The sequence below is a fragment of the Polypterus senegalus genome, chromosome 6 (genome assembly GCF_016835505.1).
Source record: "Polypterus senegalus isolate Bchr_013 chromosome 6, ASM1683550v1, whole genome shotgun sequence".
Classification (NCBI taxonomy): Eukaryota; Metazoa; Chordata; class Cladistia; order Polypteriformes; family Polypteridae; genus Polypterus; species Polypterus senegalus.
In genome coordinates, this window is record NC_053159.1 from 170,367,672 (window position 1) to 170,390,463 (window position 22,792).

The window sequence follows — 22,792 nt, forward strand, 5'->3', positions numbered from 1 at the left end:
ATAAATAATCAGTATGTTCCTAAAACATTATAATGCAAGGTAACCACACAGAAATGTCCCAGAAGTAACAGAAACCCATATTCCCAAAAATACTTTTGCTTGGAAAAATTACTTTAACAGGAGTACATTTTTAAAGTGAACAGTTCTTAACAATTGAAAACTACAGCTTGCAAATAAGTACAGTACATATGACACTTGAAAACACAGCTTTTCACAAAAGGAGGATTCTCTGAATAGACAAAGTGACAAGACTAAAGAGAATGAGAAATGGGACACAGTTTATAAACAAAAAAAATTTCTTGTGACTGCTCAATCTTGTTAAATGCAAACACAAAAAAAGATCTCAGTGGAGCACTGATTAGGTTTACAGGATAACTTGAAACTACGCAGCACAGGACACCAGTTGACTGCTGCAAGCAGAAGCTTGTAGTCAAAGAATAATATATGGGGCTAAACTAAGCTCATCACACCCCCATTCCCATCCATCTTTTAAAGTTACAACAAAAATGTTATACAGTACAGGTGAACTTAATATTTATTATTCAATTTGCCTTTGTTTTAGGTATTGCGTGTAAAGCCATGGCCACCTGTACATTTTGTGATAACTGCCTTTTGGATGAGGTAGCATTGATGTTGCTGTAATGGTAATATTTAAAAATTGTGACATTAAAGCCATTAAAATAATAACATGGAAAAAATATGGTACTTTATAAAAGTGTTAAACTACAGAAAGTGTACAAATGCTTTAAGAAATGTGAGTTAATATGTGTCACACATTTCACCTAACTTCAAAAAAAATTGTGAAAGAGTCCACAACTGTAAAAAATTTTGTCAGTAAAAAAAATTGTTTATAAATATAAGCATGGATTTTTTTTCTCTATTCTGCTTTTAGCAAGATATCTAAATGCACAGGTGTATCAAGCTGGAGTGACCAGCTAAAGTTTGAAAGACCTTGGGGAGGTCACCATAGAAAAAAGTTTAGAAGGCACTGCTTCTTTTTGTTGTACTGACATTGGTTTCCACAGTATTTAGGCTTTAGAGTATTTGAACAATTTGGTCAACTCATTACAGCATACAAATTTTCAGCCATAACTGTACGTAAAATGCAATACTTCATGTAATAAAGTGTTAAACTATAACAGTTTGCTGTAAAGATAACACCAAATTGTGTTAAATACTGCTTTTGCATTATTATTTTGGATACTGTGTAGATGGGTTTCAACAAAATACATTTTCAATAAACAAAGTTACATAGGAAAAAAAAAATAGTTTTACTCACACTGTCTCAAAGGGTAGTTCATGCCCAACAGGCTAGGAGGAAAAAAGAAAAAAATAATAAATACTGAAATGTCCTACGATACTTTCACTTGTAACTTGCACTCCCTTTTTTGACAACAGATTTTGTATGCCTTTCTATAGATGACTTAGCCCACCACCAGTTTATTATTTACCATATAACAGACATTGCTCTTTCTGTTCCCTGGCTCTAAATTTTAGTATACGAGGCACCTTTTTCTCATATGAAAAATACCCTTTTCAGTCAATATCAATTACTTTCTATCCTCTTAAAGATTCCTTGCCTCCTACAGTGCTTTTTTTAATACAAGTCATTTTTTGCCTCTCCAACATTCTGACTTTTTTTAGATAGGCAAGGTCCCGCACACATACCTCTCTACATATGTTTTTTTTTTTGTTCATAAAAAGTCTGCTTTTCTGCTTTTAACAATTCTACCCACTGTTTGTGCAATTCTGATGTTCTATGTAAAATGCTGTATTCCTTCCTTTTACTACCTTTGGACCTATAATGAAAAGTCAAGATCTTATTGTTAAATCTTGATGTGCACTACTTAATTTCATGTCTGATAATTCATATTTCTTCTAAAACATTTATGTAACAAAAATTTTTTGAACTTTTTTTGTAAAAAATAAAAACGACGAGCATTGTCCCATTAATCCAGTTAATGTCTTCATGAAGTTCTCTGAGGAGAAATTCTAAACATCCCTGTTCTATAAGAAGCCTGTCCTCCTCCTTGGGGTTTCCTTTTGTTTTATTTCTTTATCAACTCTGTGGAGTACTGAACTTGCTGATAATGTTTGTATAGCTCCTCCTGAACACTCTGAAATCACTAGATCTTAATCTACATTTTTTTCCACTGTTCTGTTTCTTAACCATCTCTTTTAGTCACACCTCTTTGTTCATCTTATCACTTCTGGTGCTTTATCACAGGTCTCCAGGAACAACCCTAAGACTAGTTCCTGTTTAATGTTCCTTTATATGTTTTTCCCAAAGGTTACTAGAACCAGGTTTTAAATGCAACGTCTTGCATTAATTCTATTCACTAAGAGGAACATGTGTCAACCTGGGAATGACTCATCAGGTCTATGAAGACACTGTGCTCATTGACTTAATTTTGCCCAAATCGTGATGCAGCTAGTACTGGAAGCCTTAATACTTTACACGCCAGTTTCAAATACTCATTTTAGTTATTTGAACTGGTTTTGTCTTTTCAATACTTGCTTTCATGCATAATGAATTTATCCTTGAAGGCAAAGCACAACCATTATCAACAATGTTAAACATGACTTAGAAACTTTGATCCTTAACAAAGTGTTGTATACAGGTATGTGCTAAAGGACGTACAGTAGAAGAAACAAGCAATAAATGCAGCAATATGAACAATTAGCACCTCAAAAATATCTACTATATGAGTAAGCATGGAAATGTATGGCTCATAGGTGTAATGTTTTATTGTTTCTTTTTTTAACAGAAAGACAATGGGAGTCATGCCTTCAGTCTCTTCATAGTTCCTGGTGAAGAAAGAACTGAGACATTCCATTGCCCTTTTACTGTTGTTTCCACTAAATCTTCTTATACAGTGTCATGCCTTCCATTTGTGATTTAATATCTTTCATTTCTTCATTCATCTTGTATCATTTATTATGGCTGAGTTTTCGTGGTTAAAATTCTTGTATGTCATGTGCTTTGAGTCATCATAGTAAAATGTAGGGTCGCCCAGAAATTGTCATGTTTTTAATAAAAATGTATACATTTTGTGTTTAGAAACCATTAAATGGATTTAAAAATACAGGCAAGGAAGTACTAGTGTTTATAATAGTTACACTGTAAAAAATGTCAGTAAATTTAACGGTACAAATACTGTAAATGGTGAAGGTCAAAGACCTTTTCTGAAAAAAAGGAAAGTTACCTTATGTTCTACTGAAAATTACCTGTATATCTTAAACATTAAATTTTTTTATTATTTTTTACAGCCAAGTTCTGTAAAATCAATATTTTTCTACCTTCAAAATATGCTAAATACCGTTTATTGATGCATTACAGTTGTACTGAAAAAAAATCTGTTAATTTTACAGTGTAAAACTGTTAAATAACGAAGGTAAACAACCGTAAAATGGTAAATCACTGTTTCAGTAAAACTAGTTACGATATTTGCATAAGGACATGCCCCTTTTTACAATATTGTTCCTGGTGAACCGCATACCTTTGAATAGTAGGGAAAAAAACTTAACCTAAGTTAGCAGACTTATTTTTCCCCATGTGCTGAAGGTTTTTTGAGGTTATGGAAGCTGATTTATGGTGAGTTGTATTCGATAAGTAGGACACCATACACCACAAAAGAGAAAACTTTACTTCCCTACCAGGCAAGTGCTGTAACTTGCTTAAATATTGAATTGTTTTCAATGTGTATAATTAAATGGCACATGCTTGCTATATTGGTTATTGTTAACTAACTGATGCAAACTATATACTGGGGTTTGACCCTGCCAATACATATTGTTTATCGATTGTCATATTTATTATACATGATTTTCTGGTTATGGTTAAACATTCCCTTCTGTTGGAGTTTGTTGCAAAGACCATATGGTTTTTACTACAAAATTATACTGTAGACCTAAAAATATTGTCACCTTATTTATTACAGTAAAACTTTGGCAACCCAACTGTCAGTATTTTATCGTAAATTTAACATTATTTTTTAAAGTGTACCGTAGACCAAAAAATATTGTTTCCTTTCTTTTTTACGGTAAAATCCTGGCGACCCCAGCTGCCACTTTTTGCCGTAAATTTAACATTTTTTTTTTACAGTGTATTACTGCTTCAAATTACTAATTTTCAATTTATTATTCATATATGGCTGCAAAGCCCATCTTTAGTAGCAATTCCTTCAGTGTCCTAATGGCAAACTCCCTTAGCTTATCCTAAATTACGTTTACGTGCTAATTTGGTTGTTAGAGAAACCTTTCTAATTGCATTAGTATTGCAGAAACATGTTATACTGTTCATTTCTATTCTGAGGTGCTGGCATTTATCAACTTTAGTTCTGGGTTCAAATATGGCAAAGAAACATGTCTTCCTATGTTTTTATTTTTTGCAGAATTAAGGTTAGTCCATGTGACAGATTGCCAATAAACTAAAGGTTTTATACAAGGTGTCTGTTACTGTCTTGAGAAAAGAGGGTGAAGTGGATTTAATCAGTATAGAAAAAGAGGTGGACGGCCAAGATGGACAACTGCATAAGAGGATTAAGGACATCAGAATCTGTAGTTAGTGAAACAATCACCATACTGGTCCTCAGTTGACGTCTTCTTTAAATACTCGCCAAAAACAAGTGTCATCAGAAATGGTGAAAATACAATTTTGAGATCCTGGCCTTAGATGCAGTTTTAAAGAAAAGAAAGCATACATGAAACTGGAAAATAAAAAGAAAAGGGTAAAATAGGCAAAAAAAACCAATACACATTGGACACAGGATGACTGGAAAAGCATATTACGCTCAGCATCCAAGAGTCGTCTTTTCCCTGCTGCAGATGACACTGGTATTTAGTGTGTATTTAATGAGAAGACAACCGAGTACCTATAAGGTATTTGTTTCTCAAGATACAGACTCAGATGTTCCTATCATCTTACGCAGTAGCCCATCTGGGCCTTTCCTCTCTTTTTCTACTCTGGTTAGATCCAGTTCACCCTCTTCTCTGAAGACAGTAACAAGAATAGACACCTTTGTATCAACTTCTCAGTTTCTTGGCAATCTGACACATGGGTCAATCTTCAGTCAGCAAAAAGGCAATAGACTGACATGTTTTTGAGAAAGCTGATTCGTTTTGGTCATTTCTAAAACCAGAATTTTAGTTTCAGATTGCCAGTACTTTGAAACACAAATGAACAGGACAACAGCTTTCAGTGGTGCTAATGTTGATAGAAGCGTTTCTCTAATAACAAATTAACATATGCCTCATTAAGGGTGAGCTAAGGGAGTTGACCATGAGGACGCTGAAGGAACTGCTGTTGAAAATGGAACTTTGCAGCCATATGTGAATAGTAAATTATGTATCAGTCATTTCAAGCAGTAACAGCCATTATAAACACTAGTAATGCCTTGGCTATATTTTTAAATCAATTTAAAGTTATCTCCATGAAAACACTAACAATTTCTATCAAAAACACAAACATTTCTAGGTGACCTCAAATGTTTTACCAGTACTATACATATTGGCCTAAATCTATACTAATAAAAGGCAAAGCCCTCACTGACTGACCGACTCACTCACTCATCACTAATTCTCCAACTTCCCGTGTAGGTAGAATGCTGAAATTTGGCAGGCTCATTCCTTACAGCTTACTACAAAAGTTGGGCAGGTTTCATTTCGAAATTCTACGCATAATGGTCATAACTGGAACCTATTTTTCTCCATATAATGTAATGGACTTTAGCTCGATGGCCATGGGAGGCGGAGCTGCTTGTCACATCATCACGCTTCCCACGTAATCACGTGAACTGACTGTGAACGCAGTACGTAGAAAAGAAGAAAGAGCTCCCAAAGAGCGCTGAAGAAAAATCCACAAGTTAATACACACGCTGTCTCTAGAGTTTCTCCAAACTCAATGTATTCCTCGCATCCCCGTTACACCCTGTGATCTCCCATTTCAATTCAGATGCCTCCAATTTCCAGTAGGGCTCTGCTTCGCGATGACAATAAGTCTCAGGGACATACCCTACAAAAGGTTGGCATTGATTTGAGGCAACATTGCTTTTCTCCTGGATAATTATACGTTGCATTCTCAAAAGTAATCTCAGTGCACAGCTTGGTCATATTACAACCAGAGTGCTGAACTGACAACGTAGTAACAGATAGTTATTGGTATATTTTCCCTCAGTTTAAAAAGGTTTTCTTTTTTTCTTAATAAAAATTTAAAAGCAGTTCTTCGTCGCTGTGAAGTGTGGGGATTTTGCTATATACAGTATATATATGTTAGGTAGAATGCCCAGAGGGGACTGGGCAGCCTAATGGTCTGGAATCCCTACAGATTTTATTTTTTTCTCCAGCCGTCTGGAGTTTTTTGTTTTTTCTGTCCACCCTGGCCATTGGACCTTACTCTTATTCTATGTTAATTAATGTTGACTTATTTTATTTTCTTACTGTGTCTTTTATTTTTCTATTCTTCATTATGTAAAGCACTTTGAGCTACTTTTTGTATGAAAATGTGCTACATAAATAAATGTTATTGTTGTTATATATATGTAGATATATGTATGTATGTATGTGTATATATATATATGTAGATATATATATGTGGATATATATATATATATATATATGTTACAAATAGAAGATTCAGAGTCAGTGGTACCATAAACTGAGGAGTCGGAGTCAAAGGTTTTGCATGACGACTCCACAGTCCTGGTAGTAGTGAAAAATATACCACATAAAAATAATAAAAACAATAATGAATGATTATACTGTAGTTGTCACATCTCTTCACGGAATTTATTCAGATGGTAATTATCATGATTTACCATATATACAACTCAACACCATCAACTTTACTGTTTATCTTGCAAACTGAACGGGATCAAATTCATCTGGTAAAAATATATATTTTTTGAGCAATTAAAATTTTATCATGGATCAGATCAGCTATATAAATCTAATTAATTATTATTATACTGTAGTTGTTACATCTTTTTATGGCAGTTATGGAGATGGTAGCTATCATACTTTACTGTATGTTATATAGATTAGAGAAGTTTAGAAAACAGGAAAAGACAAAGATGGATCAGGGACTGTGTTTAACCATGGTGACTACAGTATGAAAGAGACTGTTCATATGCCTAGTAGTTCTTGCCTTTAGTGACTGGTAACATTTCTGAGATGATAATAAGTGAGATAGTTGCCCAGGTGAGTTCTGGCATGCTTCCTGAGCTCTGTGTGTGTATATTCATATGTTTATTTCCCTGGGGACAAATAAAGTTTTGTCTGGCTATGTAAACAAGAACTCAATGTTGAACTGACAATACTAATTTACATGTATTTTCGTGTTATTTGAGCAAAACTTAGTTATTTGTAGAGTCTGGGATTGTTACATTTTTTTATTCAACTTAATGGCAATTATATGTTGAAGTGGAATGGATTAGCTTTTACAAGACAGATGAAGCCTATATAGGCATTGCAGGATACCATCACACCGAAATACCTTGGCATTCTCTCAAATGCTTCAACTGTTAATTTCCACAGTATATCCCTCCTTTATTGTGACCTCGGTTGGTTCCATCAAGCTTATTCCATGCAGGAATATCAAACCTAAATTAGCTTTCACATTCTTTATGGTTTAAGATGCTTGGCTTGTACTTTTTGTTTTTGGTTATATAATTTTATTTATATTTTACTCTTAAATAATTAAGAATGTCAGAGTAAATACATTTAAAACATGCAAGAATAACTCCATAAAATTTTGAATTACTTTATTCATTTGGGATTTGGAGAATGCATCAGCAATGCTATCACAATTATGAGGCCAGCGTGACAGGAAAATAGCTATTGGTTTTCAGGGTGCTTTCTAAAAACAGTAACTAAAAAGAAACGTTAAGTGGCGCGCGAGTAAAAGTATTTACCTTAAGACAGCACAGTACAAACATTGAACATGACTAGGTTAACCTTGTTTGGCCTCTGTGTGCTGTAGTCTGTAACTTAATCATGTGCACATTTCCAAAAAGTAGGTATGATTGTGAGAGTGTAGGTGTACGCCTGTGTATTCACTCGAAGCGGGCGTCCAGTTCATAACAATATGCTCGTCGTGCGCTCCTAAAACCGGTTTATGCAAAGTCAGTAGATAAATTGATGAAACGTCAAAACACACTACAAGGTGAAAAGCGGAGCCTGCTTTCTCAAGAGCTCCAGATAAAAATTGTTATAAACACACCGTTAAAATTGAACAGCAACACGTTTATCCACACAAGTAACATTACCTTTGCCAGACCTCGTGTTCACGCCGCGCGGTATCTGTCAAACACTATTGAGCGCCTCTAAGATTATAGTACGCATGCGTTAAATGCGTCCCGCCCTCTACCTGGGAGCACACCTTGGTCCAGCGAGGCGGAAGTTGTAATCAGCGGTGTTAAGTTCGGTGGCACGTTGAAGGGAAAGGGATTGTTCTTTAAACACGTTACAAGATCTTAAACGCTAACTTTACACAACAGACGCTTGTACTTGTTTGAATAGAAACGGAGTTACTTGATCCTTACACTTCTTCCTTGAAGATACGGGCAAAGAGATAAAAGGAGCTCAATATGGTAGGTACTGAATACTAGGAGGTCGTGATTGATTTTATTCATGCTCATTCCTTGTACGGGGTGGCGGTGGTTTCTTTAAAACACCCCATACCTATATTTAATCAATATATACACGAGTTAGAAAAATTAAGAAGTATGACTAACGTTAAACAGCCATAGGATAGCTGGGGAAAAATCTTAAAGCTCAGAAATATAGGATATATGAAACTTTTCTTTGAGATTTCTTTATCTCCCGTGCGCAACATTCCGTGTATAGTGAATGATGAAATTGGCACCATCGCAAAGTGTGCCCAAACATGCTAACGAAATGTCCCTTCCAATATTGTCCATCTATCTATCTATCATATCATATAGTGACTTCCATATACTGTATATCCGTCTGTCAAGCTATTTACCTAATGTTGACCATTCTCTCCTGGCAGGTGCAATGGCTTCTTCTTGGCTTAGGATTTAAAAGGCAATGACGAGAATGCAAGCGCATTCCTGGAAGTCGTCTTATTTGCTTGTTCATTGAAATGTCATTCAGGACTAGGTAATTTTTTTTAATGGAATGGAGAAATGTATTGTGCTTTTAAGATGTTTGTTTATATATATATATATATATATATATATATATATATATATATATACTGTTCTATTCCATTATCGTGACGCAAATCGGTGGGAATGGTGCCCAGAATCCCTCCCGATTTGCGTCATAATAGAATAGTACCCAAACCCTTCACTGGTCAGTTTTTCTGACCGGTTGTTTGATGGTTACATTTTTGGTAATCCAGCTATCAGCCATTTAACTGACAAATTGTGAATTTTTTTTTTTTTTTAAGTATAGCATTGCATTTCCATTTTAAGGTTTATGTAGTTTTATTTTCCTAGGAATAATTAACACGATGGTGTCTAGTTTTGAGAGAATTTCTGAATACCCTTTTAATGCTGTCTTTTCAAAACTGTTAGAATGTTTGAGGTTCACTCTGGCAATAATGGGGACATTTTGTTTTAACAAAAAAAGTACACACATTTTCTACTATCTCAGTAAGTGATGTGCTTATAGTGATTTGTAACTCAAGTTGCACAAGAAGAATCCTTGACAGCATATACATTTATTGCACAAGAGGGTGGTAATATTGCTCAAACAGTCTCCTTTTAGACAAAAGCTTTTTTCTGACTTTCCAGTCCGCTTCACATTTTAAGCATGGCTAACTATAGTAGCCCATCCCTTTTGCTAAGTAACCACACCCTTGATTAGTATTAGCATTCAGACTGTGGCAGTGTTCCTTGCTTCTAAGTTTTCTAATTTATTATGATTATTATTATTTTATTTTTTTATTTTAGGGGCTTTTCAAGGAGCATGCATTTACCTACACATAGCCAGTGCAGCTGCATCTTTAAATAAGCCATTTAGTTTTTTGTGCAACGTGGATTGTGAAAACCAAAATGACTAGTTTACGGAGGATTTTAAGAAGGCGACTTCATCCATGGAAATTAGTGATAGTAGCCCTTATTTTCATTACATTTTTGTTTCTAATACAACGGGAAGTTGTTAGTCGAGATCCAAAGGAGGAGCCATGGCTTAAAGAAATAGTGGAGAAGAGAGATGCAGTGTTTGGAATGATGATGGGAGCAGTCAACAATTTCAGGGATGCCATGCCAAAGATGCAAATCAAAGCACCTGTTCGCCAACATGACAGCTCAAACAATAACTCCTGTTTGTCTGGATACTACACAGCTGCAGAACTTAAACCTTTCCTGGAACGGCCACCACAGGACCCAAATGCTCCTGGAGCCTCTGGAAAGGCTTACCACACTGACAATCTGAGTGCTGAGGAGCAGAAGGAAAAGGATAAAGGGAATGCAAAACATTGCTTTAATCTGTTTGCAAGTGATAGGATTTCACTCAGCCGGGACCTTGGACCTGATACTCGACCTCCAGAGTATGTACCATTTTTCTTAATTTGTGACGTAGCACTAGCACTGTTACTATAATAAGGAGATATGCTGTACTTCCCAGTACTACTTTTACTTCTGTAACCCTCATATTTATGAAATAAAGACCATCATGTGATGAAAGTAATAATGTTGCATGATGGTGAAAAGGTTAGCACTTTTGCCACACAGATCTAGCATCCTAGACTTGCATTTCATTGCCTGATGTTTTCCTTGTGGAGTTAAAGTATTCTCCATGTATCTAAGTGGGCTTTCCTCCAGGTACATCTTATGAAATTACGATTTTTTCTTAGTTTTTGTTTTTGCCCACTGTAATTATTATGCAAATTTTTACATACTTTGACTTTTGTAATCGTCTTAAGTCTTTAACTATTTCTTTTAAATATTTTTATTTTAGTGAAAGAACCCAAGACGGTTTAGTTAGTGGTGTCTTAGTTCTTCTTGCTAATCACGAAAAGTTGAGCTTTTCCCTTTTTATTAATACCATGCTTTGTTGTTTGAAGACCTTCAAATTGAAGAGACAGATGGTAATAGTTATTATGATTACTATTGCCAGCACTAAAATTTCCTGAATGAACATTATTTCCCTTTTGCTATTTATATATGTGAAGGAAAATACATTTTTTTGGTGTGATGATTTAAGAAAAAAAAAATACTTTCCGACTGAAATTACACTGACCTAAGTCTATACTTAATGAAGACACTGCTCTGGGTTTTCTAACATTCATATATAGCAGTATACACTTGTGCTTAGCCAGCAGACTTGTTTTGCATTATGCAGATTCATCTTTACTTTAAGGCCATGCAAAGACTGTTGCAGACATGACTAGTGAAAATGTCTAATGTATATATTTTTTGTAGACTGGTCAGGATCAAGCTTGATCCAGACATGCAGTGTATTTTTTTTTTCCAGGATTTCTTCCTGCTTAGTTTAGCATGTATGAGGTTAGCATAATAGGTATCCTTAATCCTGGTCTGTCTGAATTCTGTGTTAAATTTCAGCTTGTCTGGCCACTCTTGTAAGAAGGAGTGGGTCACAGAATACTTTTCAGAACTGTTAGGATCATTTTTCTTTACTATTTAGTGTCCCACTGAATGTTTCTTTTCTTATTTTTAACTGTTAGATTTTTTACATCATTAATTTTTTAGAAATACTTTAATTTTCATTATTTGTTTTTAAAGTTGTTTGGGGGTGAATGAAGGATTTTTTATGACAGAAATATGTTCTAATTATATTTGATTATTCTTATTCTCAAATTAGAATACTTTTTTTTTATAATAAAGATGGGAAATACCTTGAGAGGGATGATATATGTGTAAGTACTGTATATGAAAGGATAATTTAGGAAGCATGAAATTGTTTGTTTTTGTTTTTACTTTTTGGATGGAGCTGTAGTTAGAGCTATTACTTCCTGGGGACTTGAACTCAGTATAAATGTCAGCCATTCTCTAAGCAGTTTATTTCTTGCCCTAATGTCCTTTTTTTAATGGATGCCATGGCTTACTCCCCCCATTTTTTAGCTTAAATAGTGACTTTGTGTCACTATTTAAAAAAAGCTTAAATAGCCTTGTGACGTATGCCAAGGAGATGATCCCTACTTCCTTACACCACCAGTTTCAGCTTGCATGACTTGACTCCTAGCGGAATGGGTTCATAACCCTTAAAGTTCCCCTGTATCCTGTTCCATCCTTGTAGCAGTCCTTTCATTATGTACATTTTTATAAAGAATTCTATAGAGAGACTTCATGAATTGTCAGCTCTGTTGGCAAACTAGAGAGTTTTGAAAATGATTAAAACCTGTCAGATAACCAGTGTAGTAATGCCATCTGAATGATGTTAGGTGATTATGATTGATTGAATTATGGTATTATCATTGGCATTTTATTTCCGTCAACTAGCATTTTACCCCACGCACACACTTTTGCTTATTTTTGTACAATGTAGAGTTACAAAACCTATTGTGATGAGATCCTAGAAATTTTTTTAGTAGCTCGTCCCTTCATCAAAAGACCATTTTCTCCTCAAGTATACCTTTGTTTTTTGACATGTGTACAGAGTCTGTAGGTTTTGAATTACTTACTGTGTAGTATAGAATAAACTAATATGCATTGTTGTCTTTGTATTTATCATAGAGTCACAAACCCACTGAGGCTTGCTTAATTAGTACTAACCCATTTATTATTATATACATATTTTCAATTCAAATAGATTGCATTTTCTAAGCAAATTACTAATGATTATTTAGGCAGTAGTAATGCTTGATATTACAATAATAATATAATAGAGATAATAAGATAATGTCTGACAAATTTGAATTTTTCTCTTACTGTGTGAGCTTCTGTAAAGAAGCAAAATAGTGTTTGCAGGGAAACCTAAAACTGAAAGTAGAGAAAAGTAGTACATTTTGGAGAAAAACAACCATTAAAGTACATGGACAAGCCAGCAATACTGCAGAAACAATTGGTCACAGGTTGTAGATTTTCTGCTTAATACCTTTTATCATAGGTACAACATGGCAGCATAAAATCCTGATGCTTTTTTAATGTCTGTCTACATCCTGTACCACAGCAGGTTGAAATCCTGAAGCTTTTTCATGTCTGTCTGCCTTTACCCCATTTTTTATTTAATTTATTTTAATGCACTCAATTAAAGCTACATTTATTTTAACAGCCTAAATTATGTTGTTTTGTTTTTTCACATAATTACAAAGTTGTGATGTATTATGGGCTAGGAAAAAGGAGGGAGTCAGGTTTGCAAGTCTAAACAAAGTGTTGGGGTGAAAAACGTTTTCATTACCAACATGAAGAAAGCCTGACATCATTAAAAACTTAGTTGTGCTTTGTATTTGGTTTTTTTTTATGACAATCATTTGTGCTAACTTTACAAGACTAGATTGTCTTCCAGACAGACATAATCATTGACAATTACAATATTTAGGCAAAACCTAAATGTTAGAGAACTGCTTTTGCCTTTAAACTGCTAAGAGGTTGTTTAGTCATCTTGTTTCTAAATTTAAATTACCATTCCATAAAGGTTAACAAAGAAGCTTTCTTGAACCTACTAAAATTATAACAGGTTAAAATGTGAATAATATTTAAATACCTTCTTAGAGGTTTTCATTTTTTCTTTCAAAACCAGTTTAACTAGTGCATGGTGAAATTGGATTCTTTTTGTAAGCAAAATCTTTGTACCGTTTAATCTGTGTATATTATGAGAACTTTTCTTAGGGCAGAATGCTATGCACATTAACACATACAGGATATTAATTGTTCTAAAGCTCAAAAACAAGATAAAGAGATGGAAAACCTTAATGGCAAACCTGGTTTAATGCTGGCAAAAGAGTTTTTTTTTAAAAGGCAAAATGTCACAATCCTGAAGCGAAAGTATCAATTCAAACAGGCTGCTTCTGCAGAGGAGCTCTGCCTCATTCAGACCCAGGTATGTTATTGAACACAGACTTCCATTCCTGTGCGGTGTTAAACATATAAAGTGTAAAAGCTTCACTTCCACTGGTAAAAAATACACCTGATTATTTGATATTTAAATCTAAAAGCTTACTTTTTATTAAGAAAGGACGTGCTGATAACAGAAAAAATAATAATAATAAAAAAAATTTAGCCTACATGCAATGGTTATATTTTATTTTCCATTATAGCAGTGCTTTAATTCTGTCTTTAGACCATAATGTTAAATATAATGAAGCACATAGAGAATTACATTTTTTTTTTTTTAACTTTTTTTATTTCATTTTATCTTTTAATTTTTGTATTTTTTAGTCAATTTTAGTATTTCTGGTTATTTAAACTTCTGCCTCAAGCTTAAAACCATTTTTAAGACGGCAAGTAAAAGAACCAATAAAGTTATGGTGTAATTATACTGTATATGAAATTGGTTTTCCATATGTTATTCCTTATCTTCCTGAGAGTTTTCATTGGTGTGCAAAGTAAACCACCTTCATGTAAGTCAGTAGAAAAATGTTCTGTTATCTAGTTGGAAATAACAATTTTTTTTTTGCTGTGTCATGTCACATTGACATTTCTATTAGGAATTTGTTTTCTTTAAGTAATAGAACAGGACATACTGCCATAGTATAAAGCTAAATATGGATGCTGGGCAATGTTCTGCAGTTGAAATACAGTAATGCATTAAATACTTTTTATAGTAATTTTGCTTCCCAAGTCATGTTTGTTACCATGTTTTATTTGGCACTAGCAAAATACCCGCGCTTCGCAGCGGAGAAGTAGTGTGTTAAAGAAGCAATGAAAAAGAAAAGGAAATATTTTGAAAATAACGTAACATGATTGTCAATGTAATTGTTTTGTCACTGTTGTGAGTGATGAGTGTTGTTGTCATATATATATATATATATATATATATATATATATATATATATATATATATATATATATATATATATATATATATATATATATATATATATATATATACACACATACATACATACACACACATATATACACACAAATACATATATATATATATACATACACACACATATATAAACATATATACATATACATACATATCTACATATATACACACACAGCTATTTCGGATCAGTGCAATACGCTGCTTGTTAAAACGGATAACTCCCGCTCTTACGTACAAGTCTGCGTGGATATTATGAACTATCGTATTTGTTCAAGTTCTATTTAAATTTTAAATAGAAGGAATTTTTATTTAGTCGACAGAAATATCTTTGGTAGGAATGGTAAAAACAGACAGGAATATTATTCCTGAATAAATCAACTCAAACCTTAAACAACTTATAATATTTTGCTCTCCATAAAAATATATCCTGTCTAAATTATACAAGTTAGAAATAAAGTAACGTTAAAAGAACAAACCTTCAAATTTCTTTACTCTTATGTAATTTTATATAAAAAATAAACTTAGATTTTAAATATCCCAAAAGATTTTGCTCTCCATAAAAATATATCCTGTCAAAATTATACCAATTCAAATATGAACATGCTGCATAACAAAACCTGGAAATATAAATAAAATGTGTTGCTTTCAGCGCTAACAAATCAAATCATTCAGTTGTCTTTGCTCATATGTCATTTTAGAGCTGGACGCCTGGCATCTTTTTTTGGCAACAGGTTCGTTTGTGTTTGGTGTGAGGTTCTGTGTTGTGGAGATTCTCAGGATGGACTGCAGGTGCTCATCAGTGAGGCGACTCCTGTGTGCTGTTTTGTTAGTCTTTATCACTGAGAAGAGCTTCTCACACAGATATGTGCTACCAAACATGCACAAGGTTCGAGCCACATGTAGACGGACTTTTTTTGTTCTTCAAAGTCACCAAAGCGTCGTGCAAACTCAGTGCGCTCAGTTTACCAGCAAAGTGCGTATTTGGGAACACCGTAGTGACGACTTGGTTTAACATTACTTGGCAACAGGGAAAGTGAGGCAAGGTGCAAGGGTGCATTTGTGTCTCCCATAAAAGCAGCTTCACTTGAAATCACTTTGTGATTGTGCACGGGTTAAAACGTCCGCTGAAGTGTCAGATTCTTATTTAATTATTCTGCTTTCTGTATCTTCTGCATTGCATTCAGGCTACCCTGATGTTTTGTCTCATAGTGCCGTCTTAGATTAAATTCTGTAATTACAGCCACATTAGCTCCACAAATGAGACACACGGGTTCAGTAAACATATACTCAGCCTCCCATCAGTTTTTAAAGGCTCTATTTTCAGAATCAACTTTTCTCTCCAGCATCGTGTGAGCTAGCGTCACAATAACTTGCAGCATCATAAGCTAGACTTGATTAACGCGGTAAGTGTTCGGCAAGGCAGCTGAAGCGCTGCATTATGGGATCTATAGTTTATTGTGTTACCAGCGCTTCATATACCCGGGCCATTAATAACAAAAATACAGTATATAAAATAATCTCGCGGGCCAGATATAATTACACACCGGGCCGGATGTGGCCCGTGGCCCTTGAGTTTGACACATATGGACTAAATAGAACTTGAAAAGATATATTTTTTCAAATGTGATCGCGCAATTCAGATAGAGTTGACGCGCACTACAGCCTGCATGCCTCAATAAGTCATCCTCCCCTCGCTCTTACTTTTTTACCGTTCATCTAATGAATACACTGAGTATGGCTTTACCAAAACAATCATTGATGGCGAATAAAGTATCCATTATTCGAGTATGTAGATCGGGATATATATATACATACAGTAATCCCTCGCTATATCGCGCTTTGACTTTCGCGGTTTCACTCTATCGCGGATTTTAAATGTAAGCACATCTAAATATATATCGCAGATTTTTGCTGGTTCGCGGATTTCTGCAGACAGTGGGTCTTTTAATTTATGCTACACGCTTCCTCAGTTTGTTTGCCCTGTTGATTTCATACAAGGGACGCTATTGGCGGATGGCTTAGAAGCTACCCAATCAGAGCATGTATTACATATTAACTAAAACTCCTCAATGCTATAAGATATACATCCCGTGCAGAGCTTGATTGTTTGCTTGTCTCTGCCTCTCTCTCACCCTCTCTGACATTCTCTGCGCCTGACGGAGGGGCTGTGAGCAGAGGTGCTGTTTGCTTAAAAGATACTGACGCTCCTCTAAAAAATGCCGCTTTATTGTGCTCGCATATTTAAAAGCACAAAAGCACATGTATTGATTTTTTGATTGTTGCTTTAATCTCGCACTCTCTCTCTGACGTTCTCTGCGCCTGACGGAGGAGATGTGAGCAGAGGGGCTGTTTGCACAGAGGCTGTTTGCTTAGAAGATCCTGACGCTCCTCTAAAATGCAGCGGCAAACTTAAAAGCACAAGTATTGATTTTTTGATTGTTTGCTTTTCTTTGCGAGCTCTCTCTCTCTCTCTCTCCTCTGAAATTCTCTGCTCCTGAAGAGATCTATTTGCATTCTTTTAATTGTGAGAAAGAACTGTCATCTCTGTCTTGTCATGGAGGACAGTTTAAACTTTTGACTAAAGGGTGTTATTTCATGTCTAGAGGGCTCTAATAATGTTAACAGTGTGGGAGAGTTTATAAGGGCTTAAAATATATAAAAATAACTACACAAACATATGGTTTCTACTTCGCGGATTTTCGTTTATCGCGGGGGGTTCTGGAACGCAACCCCCGCGATCGAGGAGGGATTACTGTTATATATATATATACCCGCGTATCGCAGCGGAGAAGTAGTGTGTTAAAAAAGCTAGAAAAAGAAAAGGGAACATTTTAAAAATAACGTAACATGACTGTCAATATACAGTATTTGTTTTGTGAGTGTTACTGAGTGTTGCTGTCATCAAGGATTTGATTATCATTATTTCTTTCAATCAGGTTCGTATTTGTAGGATGTGTTGTGTTCAAGTTACATTCCGTGTTTGTCAATCGTTGTAAAGATGACAGGTTTAATTCATCGATTCGTTTCTTACTGCATCAATAAAACAGCTCGTCTTCTTCTTTATCTGAGACCTGACACTGCATGCACGGGTTTTTTTTACACTGTCTTCCTTTAGCGGGACATTGACTTTTTCCACCGTGTGCTTTGTTTCCGCAGTAGCTGGATTTATGAATATGCTTATCAGACGCTTCATATTTTTTGCTGCCTTTTCAATTGTGTAATTCGGTTTTGTTCAGCTCTTTGGAACTGTTGCTTTTTATCTGTGCACCGCGCCAGTTCACGTGAGCCACTCGGTGTACATGCATCGAAGGTTCCCAGCTGTGCTGGTGCCATCTCGTGCGATGTCCATGGCTGTATTTAATGTTACCTTAGTCCTGGCACTTAAAACTTTCTCTCGCAGTTTCGCTGAGTTTGTGTCAAATACCACCCTGACCATCTCATCTTCCTCTCCATAAGCACAGTCCTTCACCCGTGAATATTTAGTGGGAGGTTTGCTATTGGATTGCCGCTGACGGACGGCCTTATATGGGCAGGCACTAAATTACAAACGCCAGCGCAGCCTGTCTATGAACTTAATTTAAAGTGTAGGTTTACATCGTGCTTTGTTTCCGAAGTAGCAGAACTCATGAATATGGTTGTATATGTCACTCGCTCACTTCTTATTGTTTCGCTGCCTTCTCAATTATATAATGTATGTGTTCTTCAGCGCTTTTTGGAGGTCTTCCTGGTTTTCTATGTACTGCGTGATTACGTGGGAGGCGTGATGATGTCACACGAAACTCCGCCCCCACGGCGTTCAAGCTCATCTCCATTACAGTAAATGGAGAAAAACAGCTTCCAGTTATGACCATTACGTGTAGAATTTCGATATAAAACCTGCCCAACTTTTGTAAGGAAGCTGTAAGGAATGAACCTGCCAAATTTCAGCCTTTCACCCACACGGGAAGTTGGAGAATTAGTGATGAGTCAGTGAGTGAGTGAGTGAGTGAGGGCTTTGCCTTTTATTAGTATAGATTCTTTAAGCATCCTTAAGTGGTTGCATCCTAACTCTGCTCTTGGAAACAGAACTAAGTAGGTCAACTTAAGAGTAATAGATGCTGCTAAGTAGTACATTTTCTAGGAGTAGTGTGCCAATGCCAAAAAACAAATCTGAGAGGAATGTTGCTAGAAATTATATAGATAAGGTAATACACCTCTATGAAATTCTGTTTCACCATCCAAATTCCAATGTAAGGTCCATATTCAAATGAGTTTATTATTGTACGGCATCTTTTTTGGTAGACCAGGTTAGAGTGCTGCGTGGGGTGCCAAATTCAAAAACTGCATGCAGATTACATAAAAGAGCAAACTAATAATAAAATACCAAATGTGTGTGTCAAGCAATAAATATAAACTATAGAAACGTGTATTCTTATAGAATTCTTTATCACAGAATTTATACAACCACCTTTAGTAACTATAGTATGTTGTATGTATTGCTTTAAATTATTTGTAAAACTCTGTGTGATGTCTTTCATTGTTAGCTGTATTAAATAAAAAAGAATAATTTCCATATGCTTTGTTTTTTTTTTTTTAAAGATGTATTTAATACTTTTGTTTACTAGTGGTATAAGCATACAAGTGTTTAAAGTTTTTTGTTTGTTTTAATCATTACTACTTTTTCCTTTATAGATGCATTGAGCAAAAATTTAAACGTTGCCCATCACTTCCTACAACAAGTGTAATTATTGTATTCCATAATGAAGCATGGAGCACATTACTGAGGACAGTGTACAGTGTACTGCATTCTTCCCCTGCAATTTTTCTGAAGGAAATCATTCTTGTTGATGATGCAAGTGTTGATGGTAAGCTATTTTAAAGCAAAGTGCATTATGGAGTGTATTCTGTTAAGTTGTCTAACATGGATTTCCCATTTTGCTATTTGTAACTTCAGATTTCTTCTTTTTGATACATCGGTCCTTGTAGATAAACTGAAATGAGTAAATTGGCACCAAATATGCTATTTCCTAAAATGAAACTTAATGCAATATTAGAGTCAATAGAAGCATGTCTCCATGCTTGACCAGCTGACCTCAAGAAAACAAAGGTTCTTATTACTTTGAATGATGGTTTTTAGTCAGTCTTGTGCTTTGAATCAGTGACTGTAAAGCTTTTTATTGAGAGCATACCCCCCTGTCCTGGAGACATGGCGATCTGCCATGTTGAGAGATAAAAGCAAAGATGCTCTGTCTCTCACTCACTCTTTAACTGAAATGGACAGATAAATGTCCTTGTATTTCCAAAAGCATAGGTTTTGTTTGCGGCACATACTATATTAATGTCTTTAGATTTAGTACCAATTATCCAAATCTTTGCATTATCCCTATCTTATTTATTTATTTTTAATTATTAATAGCTACTTGTATAAGCCCGTGCTGTAAAAAGCCCGGACTCCTAAAAACTATGGATTCTGCCACTTCAATTAAGTAATCACATTGGTTGTGCATTAATGGCTAAGCGAGTTTCTCTCTCCTCTGAGGTTTTGTTTTGCAAGTGTGCTCGCCTCGCTTGTGTATTAGCGGCTAAGCAAGTTTCTCTTTTCTCGGCGGCTTCACTTTGGTGACCGAGTCGCTTTCCTTGTGCTTCATGCTGCCACCTCACACTCTGGGCTGAACAGACAGACAGATGCGCACACACACACTTCCACGTGTAGACATTTATATACAAGATGCCTTTAACTACAATTAATTAGCACTGGCATATCATGTACAGTATTTGCATTTATAACTAAGCATTCCAATAAGAATACAAGAACACGGGTCATAAATTGTTGGGGGACATTTTGCACATACATCACAGATTTTCTTCACTGACTTAGAGAACACATGGAATAAGTTACCAAGTAGTGTGGCTGACAATAAACTTTGAGGACCTTTAAAACTGAAATTGATGAGTTAGGTCAATATAGATTGATGAGTTTTGTTGGGCTGAATAGCCTATTCTCTTTGTAATTGCACTAATATCTAATGAACACTTTAAACATGCTGTGCTGAAAAACATGCCATTATTCTTTGTGTTGTGTTTTAGTGGTTAATCATAATTAACTGTTGTACAGATGTTATAAAAAAGGTGGTATTGATTCAAGCTGATTTCAAACTCTTGTGTTAGACACTGGGTCATTTAGGCACTGACAGGCAGTATAACAGGAATAAACCTTTTTATATCTATTTATATCTCTTTTTAACAACTAATTTGATCACATTTTACAGTATACTTGTTCAAACAAAGAGGCATAATATACTGATCACTGGCAACTAATATTCATTGGATTAAGTGGAAAACTATGCCTGTAAATACAATACAATTTATTTTTTGTATAGCCCAAAATCACACAAGAAGTGCCGCATTGGGCTTTAACAGGCCCTGCCTCTTGACAGCCCCCCAGCTTTGACTCTCTAAGAAGACAAGAAAAAAACTCCCAAAAAAACCCTTGTAGGGAAAAAATGGAAGAAACCTTGGGAAAGAGAGACCCCTTTCCAGGTAGGCTGGGCGTGTAGTGGGTGTCAAAAAGAAGGAGGCCAATACAATACAATACAGTACAATACATAGAATAGGACAAATCCTCAATACAGTGTAAAAATAAAAATTTTAGAAGTACGGAGTAGAATTTACCAGTAGATAATATCACATAATATGATTTGGATTTGTTTTGAGTCCTGGAGACCTCATCCATCAAGCTGCCTCCCCATTTGGCCATTCCACAGCTGAAATAGCGCTAATCTGATAAAAGGACCCCTCTTTCCCACGATTCCTGCGATCCTCCATCAGGGATGACTTTACCTTAGGCAGGCAAAACAACTTGGCAGGCGGGCCGTGGCATCAAGTGCCACATTTGAGTACCTAGAAGAGAAACAGAATAGGTGAGGGTTAGTATCCAATTATAACTATCATAAATGAATATTTTGAGAAAGCCGGGCCTAGAATTCTGGAGAGCATCACCTTTGCCATCTAAGGTGGAATCTCATTAAAACCCAGAACTTTTCCTCTTTCTCACTTGTAATTCTGTTCCTTTTCTAGATTGATAGCTGCATCTGGTATAGTTGTTATACAGTCTGTGCATGATCCAGGATAAGTTTGTCTCACACAGAAAATTTTATATATCATGAGATGGTTGAAGTTCAATCAACATTTCAATCAACATTTATTTATATAGCACATATTCATACAAAAAAATGTAGCTCAAAGTGCTTTACAAAATGAATAGAAAAATAGAAGACACAATAAAAAATAAACATAAGTCAACATTAATTAACATAGAATAAGAGTAAGGTCCGATGGCCAGGGTGGACAGAAAAACAAAAAACTCCAAAGCTGGAGAAAAAAATAAAATCTGTAGGGTTCCAGACCAAGAGACCGCCCAGTCCCCTCTGGGCATTCTACCTAACATAAATCATCATATTTTCATGGAAGGACCTGATGATGATGGTCACGTAGACTTCTGGCTTTCAGTCCATCATTGTTGGAGCATCATGATGCTTTGAGTAGGTGGTGGTGGCGCAGGCCGCCACCACAAAGAAACCGGAAAAGAAACAGAAGAGAGAGTAGGGGTCAGTACGGATTTTAGAGCCACCATGAATAGTTATTATGAAGAATTGAACATACAGAGTATCAGGATTAAGTTAAAGTGAAGTTATAAAAGGCCATGTTAAAGTAATGTGTTTTCAGCAGTGTTTTAAAGTGCTCTACTGTATTTGCCTGGCGAATTCCTATTGGCAGGCTATTCCAGATTTTAGGTGCATAGCAGCAGAAGGCCGCCTCACCACTTCTTTTAAGTTTAGCTTTTGGAATTATAAGGAGACACTCATTTGAAGATCTAAGGTTACGATTTGGA

At 35.4% G+C, this 22,792-nt stretch overlaps 1 protein-coding gene and 1 long non-coding RNA gene across 5 annotated transcripts in view; one reads left to right on the top strand and one right to left on the bottom strand.

Moving 5' to 3' along the window:
* LOC120531792 overlaps positions 1–8,294 on the bottom strand; it is a 35,122-nt gene extending 26,828 nt beyond the window's left edge. Inside the window, exons 1-2 of the long non-coding RNA XR_005634160.1 lie at positions 8,265–8,294; positions 1,280–1,311 (exon numbers count right to left, since the gene is read on the bottom strand). This is a non-coding gene — a long non-coding RNA (uncharacterized LOC120531792). The remainder of the gene's footprint in view (positions 1–1,279; positions 1,312–8,264) is intronic.
* galnt3 (UDP-N-acetyl-alpha-D-galactosamine:polypeptide N-acetylgalactosaminyltransferase 3 (GalNAc-T3)) overlaps positions 1–22,792 on the top strand; it is a 94,134-nt gene that overhangs the window by 12,060 nt on the left and 59,282 nt on the right. The window contains exons 1-4 of one of the 4 annotated variants that reach the window (XM_039757529.1): positions 8,365–8,588; positions 9,011–9,120; positions 9,918–10,516; positions 19,594–19,766. In XM_039757529.1, the coding sequence (XP_039613463.1) occupies positions 10,020–10,516; positions 19,594–19,766 (670 nt within the window). In that variant the 5' untranslated portion in view covers positions 8,365–8,588; positions 9,011–9,120; positions 9,918–10,019. Of the gene's footprint in view, positions 1–8,364; positions 8,589–9,010; positions 9,121–9,917; positions 10,517–19,593; positions 19,767–22,792 lie in introns of those variants that run through there. The other 3 variants (XM_039757532.1, XM_039757530.1, XM_039757531.1) reach the window with 3 other exon arrangements.